Raw genomic sequence first — 17,855 nt, forward strand, 5'->3', positions numbered from 1 at the left:
ACTGACATGGTCGAAATGGAACAGCGGTCGCTCAAAAAGCCTATTGAGATTTAATAGAGGAATCCATAGTGTAAGGATAAGTTCCAGTGGTATCACAATGTACCTAAGACAGGTCTAAGTGTGTCATTACAACAACCACCCTACCTACTTAATAATGCATCTAAACTTGATTTTTTACCAATGATCGATTCTTATGTCGTTGATAATATTCTAAGCCCTAGTTTTAGTGCAAATTCATTGTTTTCAAAACAAGCTCAATAGACCTCAATTTTGTCAGTGACAATATCGATTTCAAATTTCGAAGTGTCTCAGTCCATTTTCAGCTACAGATAAGTATCACTTTTATTTGATCCTTAAATTGAATTTTGCTACTAGTACTCATGAAGACAAATTAGCCTTAAACTAAATGCAATAACTGTTAGTTTTCACGCGTTGATAATCCTGTAATTGAAATGCGCTGACATTCCCCAATATTTTTCTATTTTCAGGTCTAAAGTGGTTGAGATCTGTCCCTTTAAAGCAGCGTAACAAATTACTTAAAAAGTTTATGAAATGTTATTTCAAATTAACTTAAAAAATTAAGGAATTGTAATTTACTTTTATTTTAATTAATATTCCCCCCTTCAGCTATTTTATTTATTTCGTATTGGAAGCTAGCGAGACAACGCTGTTTAAAATTATATTCTAATAAATTAATTCTTTAGGTGGAGCCTAACTTTTAAATTAATCTAATCTCCTCAACCAATTTGAAAGCAGTACCTGATCGTAATCCCCAAGAAGTCGAATACTTGATAGTGAATAGAAATTTAACAATGGGCACTCCATTTTCATACAAACACATCTGCATACATATCGATGTTTCTTTAGCCAAGTAGGTTTGTGCGAGTTCGGGGTTTAATGTCCACTTAATGTCCAATCAAACACGAAATTATGCAAAATATCCTTACTAATAGCGGTTTTGCCATAAAAAAGTTACTCTTAAAAAGCATCAGCCAGAAATTGGTTGAAGCTCTTAATATGGGATGTGTGCGTGAATTACATAATTATTTGTATACTCGTATATGTATGTGTGTTGTAAATTTACCCAACTAAAAATATTCACTTAAGTTAGCTAGGCTCGATATATCTTTTATTATCAACTAAATTTAACAAATATAAAAAATGGAAAAACTCATATTTTATTTTTAAGTTAATCTATGAAATGTATATTATAATATATGGAATTACGACTTATAAATATTTTTGTAGCTTGTATGCATATGTATACATATGTCTTGGAAAGTTGCTATCACGACAGAGACTTGTCTGCATGTAGGAATATATTTCGGAACGTAGCGTTGGTACATACATTTTTAATTATTTTACACATTTTTATCAAGTGACATATTTTTATAAAAAAAAATGTATTCAAAAATATTTTTGCGAAACTGTTATATAACATAACATTATTTTTTATGTGCAACTTATCAATTACAAATTTATTCAGTACGTTTTGTTTTTTCACCACGCAAATACTCGTATGTTGGTTGCCCCAGGAATGGTATGGTGACGTCGACCATATTGGGGTAAACCAGAAACTTATTCACCACCTCGCACAATTTGCTTTCGATGATGCTTGTCACAATGGAATAGTCCACAGATTTTTCACCAAGTGCTGGCTTTGCTGATAGCCAAAGACGGGGCGGACCACGAAAGCTGTGGGTAAATTGAGAAAGTTATATAATTACAAAATTTGTAACGATTGTTGAAAGCGTACATTGAAGGTCTTGATTTTATTTAAACGGTCAAACGGCCAGCGGTCTTAAATGGTTTCCATTGAAATTTTATTCCAATGCTTAATATTTAGTAGACAGCTGAGACACTCTACTCTGTTTTACCATCAGTGCTAGTGCTTTTATTAATCTACTAACCAAAAATAACCGAATGCACTTAATCGACTAATCGTTTACTTTTTACTATTCCAATTAACCGTTCACAATGAAAATAATAACTGTAACATATTTATTTTCTCAATTTTATTTTTTTTGCTTTTATGGATTTTGAATATTTATTTTCGTTAGTTTCATTTTTAAAGATTGGAAAGCTAGTATAATAATATTATTAATATATACTCAAATATTATATATATGCAAAGCGCTTGACTCACTTCAGGATGTTTTATATGAATTGAACGGAATTTGAATTCAAGCTTTTTGTTCTTTGATGAGCTGTATGAGCTTTACGACATAGACATAGCGCAGCGATTAAAGAATGGATACAAACGCTCCGGCTCTGAAAGTATTCGATGCGATACGAGTTGGTGGTAGCAGAGGAAGAGGAAGGCCTCCTCTCCGTTGGAAAGATCAGGTGGAGCAGGTCTTGGCTTCACTTGGTGTGTCCAACTGGCGGAAGTTAGCACGAGAAAGAAATGACTGGCGCGCTTTGTTAAACTCGGCCAAAATCGCGTCAACGGTTATCGCGTCAATTACGAAGAAGAAAAACGGACTTTGTACCCAAAAATGTGCCAGGATATCCATGCGAGCTTTTAAATAAATGCGATTAGTGCATCGCAAAAGTTTAGTCGTTAGACATACCGCGCAACAGCCATTTTGTACTTATAAGACTTTATAGACCTGGTCGAATACAACACAAAACCATTTTTAAAACTTTCCATATGCAACAAAAAATTTATTTAGTTTAAAAAACAATTTTTTCAGTACTTGATGCATTAAAAATGTACAACCTCAAAAACATATTTACGATTTTGAGACGTTTTTATAAGAAGGAAGGCTGAAGCTTACGAATCATATTCATAAATCTGAGGTTTAGTCTTAGTTAGTTTCGAGTTGCAATCGAAAAAGCTTTTTAATGCAACAAGTACCAAAAAAATTTATTTTTTTTTTAAACAATAAATAAAGATTTCGGGCGATATGGTAAATTTTAAGCATGGTTTTCTCTGGTACATGACCAGATCTACTACATCTACTATGCTATCTTAAAAGTGACTGATGTCGCTGTGTTATTAGTCGAATACGACAACTCTTTAATTAATTTAGTCTAATTTCCTTTAATTGGGCTGCAAATTGATTTGCCCTTACGGTTGTCAGTGAACTTAATAAAATCAGCTGTCGAGCTGATGTCAATTTGGAGGTTTATTTGGAAATTTTTGTTCGCAAACAACACTTATTTCCATTCCCTTCCCTTTTGCATTAATCTAATCTAACTCTTCATTGCTGATTGCAAAATGGACACTTTTCTTCTAATTCTCTCTTATTGTTTCTCAAAAATGACGTTACGGCAAAAACCACTCTCCAAATTTTACTACAGTCTATCTAATCTTGTATTTTGTCCTCTTTGATTTTAACCGATTGATCAACCCACTTGCTATTCACTCACTCTCAATATTTGAAAGCCACCGAACCAACCCATCTTGTGGCCATCTGCGTTGCAACGCAGGAGAAGAAAATTAAATTATGTACTTACGATAGCCATATGCGATCAGACGGTGGTGGTGGAATGTTAATTACGCCACGTCCAACCAGCCCTCTCAGATCTATACGCAACGTTATATTTGTATTCATATTTTCAATGGCACGCTGCACAACTGGTAAGTCCGTGGCATATTGAAAGAAATTTGAAGCCGCAATTCGATCGACAATGCGAAAAATACGCCGCGCATTGCCAGGCGCCGTTGGTATGAAATTATAGCTGTAAACCAATTGTGTAGTAAATTAAAATAAAAACTATATTATTTCTGCTTTTCAAACTCTCAAGAACATACTCTGATTGCGCGCCTGTAGCAGTATCGGATTGCGGTGCTATACCAGACGCAGATGATGTCAAGCCGACGTTTGATAAAGTACTCGCCATTGGCGCACTCACACTCTCTGGATCTGTATCCGAATCGCCCGTACTCTCCGCATCACTGTCAAAGATGACACTAGTCGCGACATCATCGGCATTAAGTTCATCTAAGGGTAGTCTAGTAGTTGGGATTCTTCCAGCCTCGGCATCGGATATCACATTTATGGGTGGTATTGCAGTGGTATTAGTAGCACCGTTACTAGAAGTTCCATTTGGGGCACTAGTATTAGTAACAGTATGCATCGGGTTGGGAACGGTTATGTTTATTCCATCTGTAGGTCGTTTCTGTTGTTTAATGCGCATCAAATTCAATTTGGTGGTGACTGTCAATTGCAGCAGACCTTCATAGGTGATGTCGGCATCCACCCAAGTGCCACGCTCGTCCAGAAAAGGTTGTGAGACGCGATGTATAAGTGGCGGTGTATCTCCGAGATTTATCTTTGTGATAATAATGTCCTCTATGAAAGAGGGCAGCTGTGAACGTTTCAAGTAAAAGAATTAAACATACATTAGTTAAAATACGATCAATACATAAAATGTAATGTACCGTTCGATTTTTCTAAGAGTGTTCATAGAGTGGCATTTGAGAAACTATCTATTACTCTCAAAGAAAACATATGCGCCATTTTATTATAAAACACCACCTTCCTTTAGAGAAAAAATTAATATTTTAACACATCGATTTTTCAAGTAGACGAAGGCGTGAAAATAGTTCGGAAATGTTGCTTTTATTAAAAACAAAGGCTTGACTTCATAGACCAGTTGTTACATTTTTGCCGCTATCTCCTGATGCACATGACTGTTTCTCCTATTGCAAACAATGCCAACTTCGGCTCCAAAAGGTATGCTGCATTTATTGCCGATGCCTATATTGAGGGAATCATCAATGCTAAAGACAACCAACCAGGGGCACTCAGGCATACTTAAGATGTTTCCGGGTATTCCTTACACCACTAATCTCTGTCACTCGGTGCATTCATGCCTAGACAGGACTTATATAATCCATTTTCCGTCCAGAGAGGACTGGGAAAAGGGTTAATAAATAATGAAAACGGGGTCAACATATATACTGATAGCTTAAACTCAATGATCAAGTGGGCGGGGGTATACCTATATTCAAAAACTATAGGCATCTTTCGCTTGCCTGATCATTGCAGTGTACTCTAAGCTACAATCTTGGCAATCACAGAAAGCATTTTAGCGCTAAATAAAAGTGTAGTCACTGTTAAGAAAAACTTCATTTACTCCGATGAGATTGGGCTAGATTGGGCTCCTCGCTCCAAATTAGTCAGGACAAGGTCTACATATCCATGCCCTTGACAACATGGAGACTTTAAATAGACATACACACCATTACAGTTGCAAATTCCGACTGGAAACAGTTTAACACCTGCGCTATACGTAGACAAACGTGCCCGAATAGAACATAGGTCGCACTAAAGTTTACTTAAATTAAGTAGAAAGGATTTAATAATCGTAGTAGGTGTCCTATCTGGGCACTGCCTAATAGGAAGACATGCCAGAAGATTAGGGGCACCATCCAATGACTATTGCCGAAGCTGTCAGGATATAGAAGAGGAAGAGGCAATCGAACACCTTCTATGCGGGTTCATCACTCTGTGTAGATAACGGTTGAGATTGCACGGTCTCGCTTTTCTGGACAACATTGCGGATGTTGCGAATCTCAACCTAGCTAGTATAGCCAACTTTGTAAAGACCACACAACGGTTTAGAGAGGACCAGGTAGAGTAAGGATAGGATAGTTCCAGTGGTATCACAAGGGATATCTAACAGTCCTAGGTGAGTTGAAGGACAGCCACTTCACCTAACCTGGCACAAAAGCAAGGCAAAGCAAGGCAAACAACATCAAGACGCCCACCACAAATAGGAGGAGGAGCTCGGCCAAATACCCAAAAAGGGTGTACGCGACAATTATATATTTATATATATATAGCTTGCTTAGGTTTTTTGTTTTCCGAATCTACGAAAGCTATTTTTGACTCGTTGCTAATCGTTTTTTTTTTCTATAAAATAGGGTTTTTGCACACTAAATAATTATTTTTTATTTTAATACATTTTCCACAATTTCTTCTAAACCAAATTAACAATAAACTATGAGACTAAATATGAAAAAGACTGAAAATGGAAATTTAAATCATCGATTCAAAGAATGATCATCTATGGCAAATAACGCATAAGGATTCATAGCAGCTATTAGTTCGTAATTATAATTATTGGTTTCTCACCTTAATGGCGCTGATTTTTTTCTGTAGCAATTCTTTGATCTTATCTTTAACCATACTGTCATGCAGGCAGCTATAGAGAACACGACCAATTAACACATTGGCCCATACAACGCTTCCGGAAGGTCCCAAAAATAAAGATTGATCAATGCCTTTCCATAGTTCGTTCGCGTTGCGCCTAGAGCGGCGTGACTAAGGGTGGTAATAAAAAATATATTATAATATCGAATAGATTGATAACTACAAATATATCATTTAAATGCGAAAGTAAACAAAATGAAATATGTACTATATGTATACAAAAAAAGACTTCCAATGAATTTTTATTATTAAAATAATAAATATGAAAATTATAACATACTTTGTCATGCTTATCCCTTGGGATTGGTGTGGCATAAACTGGAATTCTATCTTCTTTACAAGCGCCCTTAAAAGATGAAATAATAAACAATGGAAATGAAGAATTAAATGAAAATAAAATCAATAGCTGAAACATAAATAAATTTGATTAAATCATATATTAATGTTACAAAATATTAAACCTTATCATGAAACATTGTTAAAATATAACTAATGCCGTCGGCTCCTCCATATAGCACAAGGGCTGAAAAGTACCGGGCCTAACAAAGAAAAAACCTTTTTGTTTTTGTTCAAAATTCGCTTTATTCATCAACGTAATTTCCATCAAGAACAAAGCAACCATTCTATCGCCACTCTAACATTTCAATACCACTTTCGTAGAACAATTTATCTTTTGCCTCCCTTTGAACAGAGTTTTCTCATAGTCAAAAGCTCATGCAATTTAAGCCAACTCTCACGCAACTTCACTTTTCGATCGTTCAAAAAGATTTTGTGGATTTTTTTTGATGTTTTTTGGTGTTACCGCCCCATTTGGACGTCCACTGCGTTGTGCATCGTCGGTGTCTCTGCGACCACGTTTGAAGTCGGTTTGCTGTTGTTTCTGATGGAGTGGAGTCAATGATCGATGATATGCGAATAATACAAAAACAACACAGACCCTTTAGAGGAATATCGGCCAAGCCATTCGGGAAATAGAGCCAAAAATCCCTAATATGGTAAGGAATAGTTCTGTTGACAGGATGTGAATCAATCCTTAGTTTATGTGCAAGTAGGATATCTCCAGTTGGTCTGGAATCAAAACGTCTGCGATATGGTAGGTGGTGGTGTTTGATTTCTGATTTAATTTATTTTCAAGCAGTTGGTTATAAGGACCAAATGCATTGGATCTACCAAGTTTTGCAGAGTTATATAAAGCGGCTTACGAGTTTTACATTCTTTTTTGAAAGTTGGGAGCGATATATTTTTTCGCAAAACTTTTAAGCCTTGATATCCATCTTTGTACTAACTTTTATCAAACCTTTATTAGTCATTGAAATATAACATTTTTTGGCATTTCCAAGTTTAAAGTTAATGGAAAGTGATGATACCGTCTATTATCAATATCAGTCGTCGATATACAACGTATCACTTATTCACCAAGTTTCGTTCGGGATGTTTGCTCAAGCTCGTTGTCAGCGAGTGCTTTGTGCGTGACTACCATTCGGTTTGGCCGGGTTGGAAGTTCAGTGTATACATAAAATATTTAATGATGACAAACGTAATTTTTTAATAGCAGTCACCTCTTCGCAGGCAATTGCGTCATATAATGGAGGAAAAGCTCGGCTGAGGTTGTTTGAGACATTTTCATATATGTGTGTAGATATTTCTGTGAACAAACGACAGAAGACCATATAAAATAGAAAAAACAAAAACAGGTATAATATTTTCTGACTTAGTTGTTACTTTCTCGAGGTCATGTACTTATCAAGAGCAATAAATTATACGACGAAGCGCAAATTAAGAAAACAGCCAAGAAATTCTGCATTCTTTTGCATTCGACCTGGAAAAAGAACACCCGGAATGGGTGCTATTTGCTTATCCAACAATTGCAAGTTTCCTTTTATTCAAGCCGATCCATACAAAGTGATAGCAGCAGAACAAAAACAAAATTTGCATGCTTTATTTTTCCCATTTTTTTTTTTTTTTTTTGCAATGTAGTGGTTTGAGTGTTAAAATTTCAGTCAGAATATAAACAAACAAGTGAAGCAGCATAAAAGTAGATCACTTTCGTACTGAAACATCAAATCGTAAGAAAACATAAAAAAGGTTTTCTACTGAATGTAAAAATCAAAATATTCACTGATTGATTCACATTCAAGTATCAGGTCAGTCCATAAGTTCGTGCGTTTTTTAAAGGGGGTTTTAAAATTAATAAAAAAGATGTTTAAAGTATTTATTAATCAATAATATATTTTCCTTCATTATTCCCTGCTCAAAAGATATTTTGTCCTTGGAGCCAAAATACGCTTCGATATCCCTTTTTATAGCTTCTTTTGAGGAGTAGTTCTTGTTACTCATATGGGATTGAATTCCACGGAAAAGGTGATAATCACAAGGTGCAATATCCGGAGAGTATGGTGGATGCGGCATTAGCGCCCATCCGAGCTCGTTCAGCTTGCCTAATGTTTGCCTTGCGGTATGAGGTCTTGTGTTGTCGTGGTGAAACAAAACTTTGCGTCTATTCACTAAAGACGCTAGATTTTTAAGTGCCTCATTCAGATTTGATAGCTGATGGAAATAATAATCAGCAGTTATCATATGGTTTGGTTCCAGAAGTTCATAATAAACAATACCGGCCATATCCCACCAAATAGACAGGAGAATCTTCTTGGGGTGAAGGCCATCTCTAACCATTGGCGTTTGCGAACAGGATTATTGTAAAGGACTGATACGGTTCAAAAAACATTCATTTTCAAGCCGTTGCAGCAGCTGAGAACACACATTCACTCTCCGCTGAAGGTTGGTGACGGAAAGTGAACAGTGTTTATTTCTGCAGCAGCAGTTGTTGCATTTTTACCACTTTTATAAAAAAAATACACGCGTTCGAAGATTCCATTTTATTTTTTAACAACACGTGCTTCTATCCGTGATCAAAAGCTCTTGTTGAATGCCCAATATATCAAAGAAAATATAAATATTTACTTCCATTATATTCCGCGAATAATTTTTTGTATGCAAAAATCGTACAAAAGTGAAATTATGGGTAAAATACGCACGAACTTATGGACTGACCTGATAACTTGCGCACAAAGACTTCTTTATTTTCGGTGCTGATGTCACCCAAAACAGCCAATGCTATCAAATTCACCACGAACAAAGTAGCGGTGCTATGGATAGCGCCACCTTTGTATTCTCAACATTCCCCAAAACTTCATAAGACACACATCGCGCTTGTTTGCAAGAACGTATGCATGTATAGAAGAGATTTAAATCCCTAACGTAATAAATGCACTGAGTATAAATAAAAATAATAATGAATTAAATATTAAAACAAACAAGTTTTCATTTAAATGCATACACCCGCACCTGATATATAGCCATGAAACGTATGTAGTCTTGGGGGTTTCGCGCAGCACATGAGCTCATGAGTAAACCTTCAAAGGTCTCAGTAGGTGTAAGCACCACTTCCATATCATCGGGAATATCTTTGAATTCCGATTTACTCTCAACCACTAACGGCGGCGCCATATCCGGGGGCAATACTAACGAATCATTGTCCGCATTATTATCATTTTCAGAAGAACCAACGTCTCGCTGCAGATTAAAAAATAGAATGAGATTTTGTCCAAGAAAATGTAACATCTGGTACCTTCGCATTGGGATCCAAGGGCATTTGTGCTGCTTTTGCAGCTGCTCTTTGCAGTTCAGCATCATCTACTAATTTAAGATTCGGCAACCGCAGCACTTGATCGTGCACATCGCCCTCGCTTGCCGCAACAAAACGTCGGTACCAATCCTCTTTCTCGCGATCGGCACGCGCAAAGAGTATCAGACGCACTTCGTCACCGCATGGTATAAGTGTATCATTGTTTTGTGTGTCATCTTGTAATTGTTGCAACTACAACCAGCAAATACGAAATTAGAAATTTATGAACCTTAACAACATTTTTAAACTTACATCCGCATTCATAATGGCAGATGCGAAATCAACATCCTGCGAATTAGCATCGGTTTCTTTCAAATCCGTGTACTGCTCCAGAACTTCGTTGGAAATTTGTGATAGCCTGCTATCGGTTGAGTGCACTTCTGTCCTACTACCCGTTGCAGAGAGTTCATTGGATGGCTGTTCCGATAGATCCAGATACGTATCGTCTTCAGCGCTACGTTTGATGATCAACTGAATCGGATACTTGCGATTAAAATAGCTAAAACAAGATTTAACAAAATATTGAACCCGAATGAGTACGAGTGTAAATAATGAAACTTGTGTTTACCGTTTGCGCGCCAATCCCAAGGGCAAAAGTTCGACATTGCAACCAAGTAAATTGAAAATACGATGTCCAGTAAAGTGTATGTGTTTTATATCTATGGGTTGCTCGTTCCACATGACCCGCTTGGGTATACGCGCCAATGTTGTTGAGACACGCAGAATTGTGCCATCGAGACGCAAATAAACCGAATTGGTCTGTGTTATATGGTAAGTTACGGGGTCATAGCTAAAGATCTCGTTCATCCAACCCTAAAAAAAGTAGAAATCTATAGAAACTGCAACATTCTCAATGCATTCACACTTACTGTGTATGATTTGACTGTCTTATGCTCTTCTACTGCAGGTACCTTACAAATTGGCAATTTTGTGTAGTCGGGTATCTCGAACTCGGACTGTTCAGGATGAGATTGGAAAAATTTGTAAATAAAAGCTTGCACTATTATACTTAACGAATCGGCAATGGCGAAGCTCATAAGACACGCAAGTACGCCGCGTATAAAACCATGTACGGGCAAGAGCAACACAATCAACAGTACTGCCACCCGACTTATGGGCATGCTGGTCGCAAATTTTGTTTTTGCTTGTATGTTTTTGCATTCACGTTCATTTTCTCTTGGTAATATCTGCTCATCCCGTCTTTGCGTATTGATTTCCTGCTGCTGGTGGTCGCCTACTTCCGCTGCTTCATTATAGGTGCTTTGAGAGGGGCCAATTTTAAACCATTCTTCATCACTTTTAAAATGCAAGTGTAAATCATTGCGATGACCCATAGAAGTTCTAGGCTCATCGATTCTATTTGAGTCATCTGGTAAAGTTGGTAATGTATCCTCCATCATTTCGACTCCTGACTCGATTTCCACCTCTTTTTTGCCTGAAATTATTCCGCGTTTTTTAATCTTAGCAGACGCTTTTTTGTCTGTTGGTTGCGCTTCATTTGGCTCCAAGCGTGGAACCAACACTGTACGATCTGTTTGATCTGTCGGAGATGGGCGTCGTCGACGTAAGAAAGCATCACGTAATGAACCCTTAGAAGACGAATTGGATCCAGTCGATTCCCTCTTCATTGGTTTTATGGCAGCGGTGCCGAACGCAGTGGAAATTGTAGCTGATGAAAGTGCTGCAGTCGCAAGACCGGTTTGTTGTACAGAATGTGAACTCGATTGGTGAGATTGGGAGTGATGATGTAGCGGGTTTGATTTCACTTTAGATTTGAGATTTGCTAGACCGCGACGCAATCTTGAATGTTCCGCTTCACTTTCAGGCAATTGTTCGCCGTCGGCGGAGGAATCAGAATCGCCACCTTTCAAATGGGGTGACTTCCGTTCCAAATCAAATAGCAAATCGTCGCTTATGGATGAGTGTGTAGTGGGATTGTCGGGATCAGATTCTGGGTCATTTAGTAGTTGTTGGAAATGTTGCCGTGGACTCTCAACTGCAAGGGTTATTTTTTTTTTTTTTTAAATAATGCCACCAAAACAATTAAAATAAAATTTCCTCACCTTTTGGTACTGACGTTGACAAAGATTGAGAGCTCGTTTTCGATGATTTTATTTCCTCAAAGGTCTGCGAAACTTTGCCCTTAATTAATCTCCAAGTACCAACCGATGCTGTATCGCCAGACAACGTTGATATTAGATTAGCTCCTGAAGAAGTTGGTGAAACGCCTTCGATGCTGCCCGATCTAAGTCAAAAATAACAAGAAAACAAAATATTTGTTTATTACACACAAAACTTTTTAAAATGAAATTTAATGAGAATGAAATATTTTCAGCTCAAAGCTTTCATTTTTTGTATTCGAAAACTACAACACCGTGTGTCTAAATGCAACTTTTGCGTGCACACATGAACAAGTTATATATGTATATTCTGAAAAGGGTAATAAGCAAATGGCCCTCTCGTTTTTCTTTACTCATGAATTGTGAAAATTTATGAAAATGCCAACCTTTGTCCATAGCCATACCAAATACATTACCTGCAGTTTTTCTATAATTCGTAGTCGTTGTCCCCTAAAAACTCGAGGCATGCTTCTGATTATGTGAGTATGCCACAAGTTTTGACTGATGTTGAGTAACAATGAAAATTCTATGCCGGAGGCTCAAAGTTTGAAAAGTTTGGCAAACGGATTCACACATCATACGTGCAGAAACATGATTCGCGGTCATGTGAAGTAGACCTGACACCAAACTTTCCTTCGCGATGAGTTTCAGGTTCGAACTGAGCCACCATCGACAAAGATATGAATTATGAATTTATACAATAGATATTTCAGATAGCCATGCGGACATCAATACTCTCTTCAATAGCATGTTTACATTATAGCTTTTGAAGAGGTACACTTTTCTTTCAGCACCAAAAAACACATTTGTGCTGCTCTGGATACACATCCAGCCTCTGGATGCACATCGGCCTTAACTAAAGATCTTCCAGAAATACAATTACTGAGTAAGTAAACTAAGAGCAGAATATGTACTGAGGAACAATGGGAAACATCACACAAGCGTAGCTCGTTTGCTATACATATAAATTTATTAGGTACAAAGCAAATTAAGTCGTTAACCCCAAGCGATGCCGAAATCCCAGAGGAAAATGTAAGAATCCTCACATGGCGGCAAATACCGCAGATCGATGCAATGACGAACTGTTTCAGCTTCACAGCGACAGGGGCATAATGCAGCGAATAACGACTCAACGGTTACGGTCCTCAAAATATTCGATGACGTACTCGCTGGTCGAAGCCGAGAAAGAGAAATATATGCGTTGGAAAAGTCAATAGTAGGATGCGGTAACACAGCAACGACTCACGCGCTTTATTGAACTCGGAAAAATCGGCTAGGCGAATACAGCGCCAAACGAGAAGAAAGAAAATTACAAGACAGAGGCTACCCCCATGCTCGGGTTGACTTGTGCCATACGTGTTTACATTGGGTTGATTCCGAGCATAATGCCCACTGTGGACGGGCAATATTAAATATCAACAAAATTGTCTCTAAAAACGGCGCATAAAACGTCGCCTAGATAGCTGAGCTACATATTTAGAAGAAGGAAACGGAAAACTATTTTCATTTGCCCGCCTTAAATAAACGTTCAAAATTCTTACTTTTTTTTGGCAAAATTTTATTTCTTCCTGTCGATTTTCGATGAATTACTAACACAAAATGAATATAAAAACTTACAAAGGGAATCCACAAGAATATGTGAAAATTTTCAATCAAGTCGACAACTTTTTTCAAACATTAAAAAACATAAAACTATATCCTAATAATGCAAAGGAAGGCAGCCAGTTAGATGTACGCACATTTGAAGTTTCCACATTTTAATTTTTTTTAATTTTTTGAAAAGTGTGACAGAATCAGGACAAAAGACAAAAAAGTTACAGTTTAGCTGCCAAATATGTGAACTGAAAACGAATGTAATTTCTACCTGGCACACTTTATATTATTACACAATGAATAAAACCAGTAGTGCGTTTCATCTTCAAAAGCTACTTAATGCACGTAAGATGATGAAGATCAGCACCTAAAATATGCTTACCACTTACTTTTTTAAACTAGAAAAGAACCTAAGAAAATACATTTATTTTTCAGTTACTATTGTAGTTTATATGCTTTTAAATTTTCCAATAAGTAAAATTTTCAAATTTCAATAGGTCAGTCACTGAAAGGCCAAGAAAACAAAAATGTGCCAGCACTTTCTCTTCTTAAGGTTATATTAGAAATGTCATAACCATAACCATAACCATAACCGTATAAATCTGCTGATCGAACTGATCTATGAGCAACACTGTAATCGATTAGAGGTAGCATACCATAATATCGTGGTCATAACCGTCGCCGTACAGACCAATTGAATTTTTGCATTGTGGGATCTAATGCCAGTCTATTAATGAAAAAATTACTAATTTCTTCGTCACTGTCCATGTTCGAACCTAGTTTCTGCACTTCGAAATGAACAAATAAATGACAATGTATGTAAATATCATACCAATAATCGGAATCAGTTCAGCAGGAATCAAGAAGTGGATCAGCGATTATGTATGCAATTTACATAAAGAGCGACAGTCCGGTCTGGAATGCTGCAGAACTGCAAAGTATTTTGTGACAAGCCCGAATAGAAAACGGTCGGACTTTCTTCTAAAACTTGGCAAAAAAGGTGTTCGATAGATGGTCGGTATTACTGCAGGGCACCATTCATGAGGTCAACATATGACCACCATTGGAATCATTGAGGTGCCGATTTGCCTGTCTTGCTTAGAGGAGGCGGATGGCACTGAGAATTTTCCCTGTGAGTGTCCCGCATTTGTTAGAGCAAGGCTAAGAATTCTAGGTTCCGATGTCATGAGAACAAGTAAAATTCGTTCTCTCAAACTGGAGGACATTTTCAGCTTTATCAAAGAATCTGGAAAACTCTCACGGGTCGAACTACCTCTATTCCTCTATTCTATCCTATATTTTTACTTCTGTGACATCTCGCATTTGTTCTTTGACTATCTACCCGTTCACTTTCCAGAGCTTTAAATACAATGGGCTTTTTAGGCTGAGTGTTTTAGGACTTACCAAATCTCTCGGTGCTTCTTGACTCGACCTTTTAAATTTCAATTTCAATTTTATGTAAATATCAGCTACTTATAACTAAATCACCAATATAGGTGATAGTAAATATAGTTATAGCCACGACCACGGTTAAGGTTATGGCGTTATTGTGTGTCACTTATAATTTCACCTTTAATTACGCTCTAAAAATTAAAACATCAGCAAAGTTTATTTATTTCAGAAAAAAGTATTTGTTTTATTATTTAAATGGAGATATTTTTTTTATTCTGTTTATGTTTTTTCTTAAAATTTATATATGTTACTATTTTTTTATAATATTGCATTTAAACAGTTCTATTTATGTATGTATGTATGTACATATATGGTTTCTTGGATCCTTGTTCTGCGACCACTGAGGTTTGCTTTAATTTTGCATTTACATTCAAACATATTGTTCTTATTTTTGTTTGTGTTCGTGTTTTTATTAGAAATTCATTCGTGCAATAATTATGAATGTTTCTACATTTGGAGTGAAGAGCAAAAACGTAAAAACTAAAACCCGTCTTTTTTACATTTCTAAGTTTGCTACATGACTTTAGTTCCAATATTGCATTTTATTGTTATCATTTCCATTCATTTATACAGCATGTGAATGTACATAGGTATACGAATGGTTTCAGGGTATATTTTCTTATGTGATAAATAAATTCAATATTTAAAGATAATTCTTAAATTAATCGAACGCGAAATTTTCTATTTTTTTCTTTATGCGAGTACTGCATTCTATTCCTCTAACTTCATACTTTATTACTTGAATCCGGCAACCGCTTAAAATTTTTAAACCTTTTTGGTCCCTTTAGAAAACAATTCATTTTATTCCAATTTGCGATTTGTTGCGCTTTACGTATAATACCACTTTTCTATAACTTCAATATGAAGAAAGCAACCTGCATACAATAAGCATCAAACGGAAGTGTAAATGACTATTTGCAGTCACATTTTCAATAGTAATTACATGAAGAGATTCAACTATGCAAATAAACAGTTCGAATTAGACTTTAACTTATTACTTACACTTGAAAAATTGTTAGTGGATGAGAAGTGATTAGTCTATGCAGGTTAGCCGATCGCGCGCTCCATATGAAAGTATAATTTCAATTTGTGTTGATTTTTAACAGTAAAACAAAAGTTTACTTCAGGTTTTACCAAATTTGCATTGATTAAGTGAATTGTTTCATTCTAAGTGAAAAATGCGGAACTTGATTGTAGAAGAAGCGTGAAACATACACAAAAGAGTCTGAGAAATATTCCATTTCGATTGGAGGCGCCAGAAAGACTTCTGAAAACTTCAAGAAAAGAAAAAAATACAAGACTCAGTATGAAGGAGATCCAAAACCAAAAATTTCAATGCACCTTGAGCGTCTCATGAGAAGAAAAGTCGCAGAAAACACTGAAATTTCATCAAGGGAGTTGATCAAACGTTTGGATTTGGATGTTTGTGCCAGTACAGTGCAGTGAAAACTACGAACATTTGGTTTAAAAAACTATGTCGCAGAAAAATAGGAACAAAATACTCAAGTTTGCGAAACAGATTGTAAATATACCCACCGCATTTTGGGACAAAGTAGTTTGGTCGGATAGGTCTAAATTCAAGCTGAAGCATTCAAAAACACGTAAATGGATGTGGTGTAAGCCTTCAGATCGCATGAAAACAAAGTGCGTACAGTGAACGGCAAAGCATGGAGGCGGTTTCTTTGGGTTTCGGGCAATTTCCCAAAATTTGGTGTGGGCAATTCGGTAAAAATCGGTGGAAAATTCACAGCAGGCGCTTATATTCACGTTCTCGGCGAAGATTTGACAACAAGCGCGGAAAAAATGCATTTGGGATCGTTTCTGTTCCAACAAGAAAACGGCTCCAAACACACGTCACACTTTACTACTAGCTTTTTTGAAGAAAACGCCATCAAAAAGCTCAACTAGTCAGCTCAATCACCACATTTCGAAGTACATCAAAATGTATACTCGCAGTAATCCAAAGCAAAGGTGGGAATACCAACTACTAAATTTAGTTTTGCCAGTTTATGCTTTCTTATTTTTAAATTATATATATATATATATATATATATTTGACGCGCATAGCCTTTCTGGGAGTTTGGTCGAGCTCCTCCTTCGATTGTGGAGTGCGTTATGATGGTGTTCCACAAATGGAGGGACCTACAGTTTCAAGCCAACTCCGAACGGCAGATATTTTTTATAAGGAGCTTTTTCAAGGCAAAAATACACTCGGAGCTGTGACATTGCCTGACGAGGGGCGACCGCTATTAGAGATTCGAATCTATGCTCTCTCTGAATTCCGAATGGTAGTCACGCACCAATCCATTCGGCTACGGCGGCCGCCAAAAAATTACAAAAGTAATATTTCCGTTTGACGTCTGGAAGGAGATATACTCTTATGTTTTTGTTATTTCGACACCTTTAGAAATGTACAATAATATCTTCATATATTTTAATACATCGGAAACGAAATTTATACTTTTATTTGATGCTCAGTGTAAGTATTATTTAGCAGAGAACGCACAAAGGAGCCAATATTTTAATAAACGTTTTAAGAACGTAATTGGCATATTTATAAGAACTTTGTAAATATGTAAAGAACACATGTAAAAATGGTCGCGAAAGGGTTAATTTTCATGAGATTGAGTCAAGTACAAGAGCGGCTCTTTGACTAAACCGTATGAAAAACTTTGCCATAAAAGACCCAGTGTTAGTTTAGCATTTGTGAACTCTTAACTGCCACCCGCCTTAATACAAGTGAGTGTTAAGTCCGCCAGAGTGGCGGAATGTTGCGATAGACTCATGTTGTGAAGGACTCAAGTCTACATACATATCAACATATTTTCTTATATCCCA

At 36.7% G+C, this 17,855-nt stretch overlaps 1 protein-coding gene across 9 annotated transcripts in view; it reads right to left on the reverse strand.

The window, feature by feature from the left end:
• Positions 1 to 1,107: 1,107 nt before the first annotated feature.
• The window catches only part of LOC128859771 (translational regulator orb2-like), a 116,652-nt gene continuing 99,904 nt past the window's right edge, over positions 1,108 to 17,855 (reverse strand). For all 9 annotated transcript variants that reach the window (XM_054096843.1, XM_054096838.1, XM_054096841.1 and 6 more), the window contains 11 exons: positions 11,916 to 12,097; positions 10,722 to 11,848; positions 10,421 to 10,665; positions 10,105 to 10,351; positions 9,796 to 10,044; positions 9,513 to 9,740; positions 6,448 to 6,513; positions 6,090 to 6,278; positions 3,761 to 4,317; positions 3,463 to 3,687; positions 1,108 to 1,695 (listed from right to left, as the gene is read on the reverse strand). In XM_054096843.1, coding sequence (XP_053952818.1) covers positions 1,479 to 1,695; positions 3,463 to 3,687; positions 3,761 to 4,317; positions 6,090 to 6,278; positions 6,448 to 6,513; positions 9,513 to 9,740; positions 9,796 to 10,044; positions 10,105 to 10,351; positions 10,421 to 10,665; positions 10,722 to 11,848; positions 11,916 to 12,097 — 3,532 coding nt within the window. In that variant the 3' untranslated portion in view covers positions 1,108 to 1,478. The remainder of the gene's footprint in view (positions 1,696 to 3,462; positions 3,688 to 3,760; positions 4,318 to 6,089; positions 6,279 to 6,447; positions 6,514 to 9,512; positions 9,741 to 9,795; positions 10,045 to 10,104; positions 10,352 to 10,420; positions 10,666 to 10,721; positions 11,849 to 11,915; positions 12,098 to 17,855) is intronic.

This window comes from Anastrepha ludens, chromosome 4 (assembly GCF_028408465.1).
Source record: "Anastrepha ludens isolate Willacy chromosome 4, idAnaLude1.1, whole genome shotgun sequence".
In the NCBI taxonomy this organism is placed as follows: domain Eukaryota; kingdom Metazoa; phylum Arthropoda; class Insecta; order Diptera; family Tephritidae; genus Anastrepha; species Anastrepha ludens.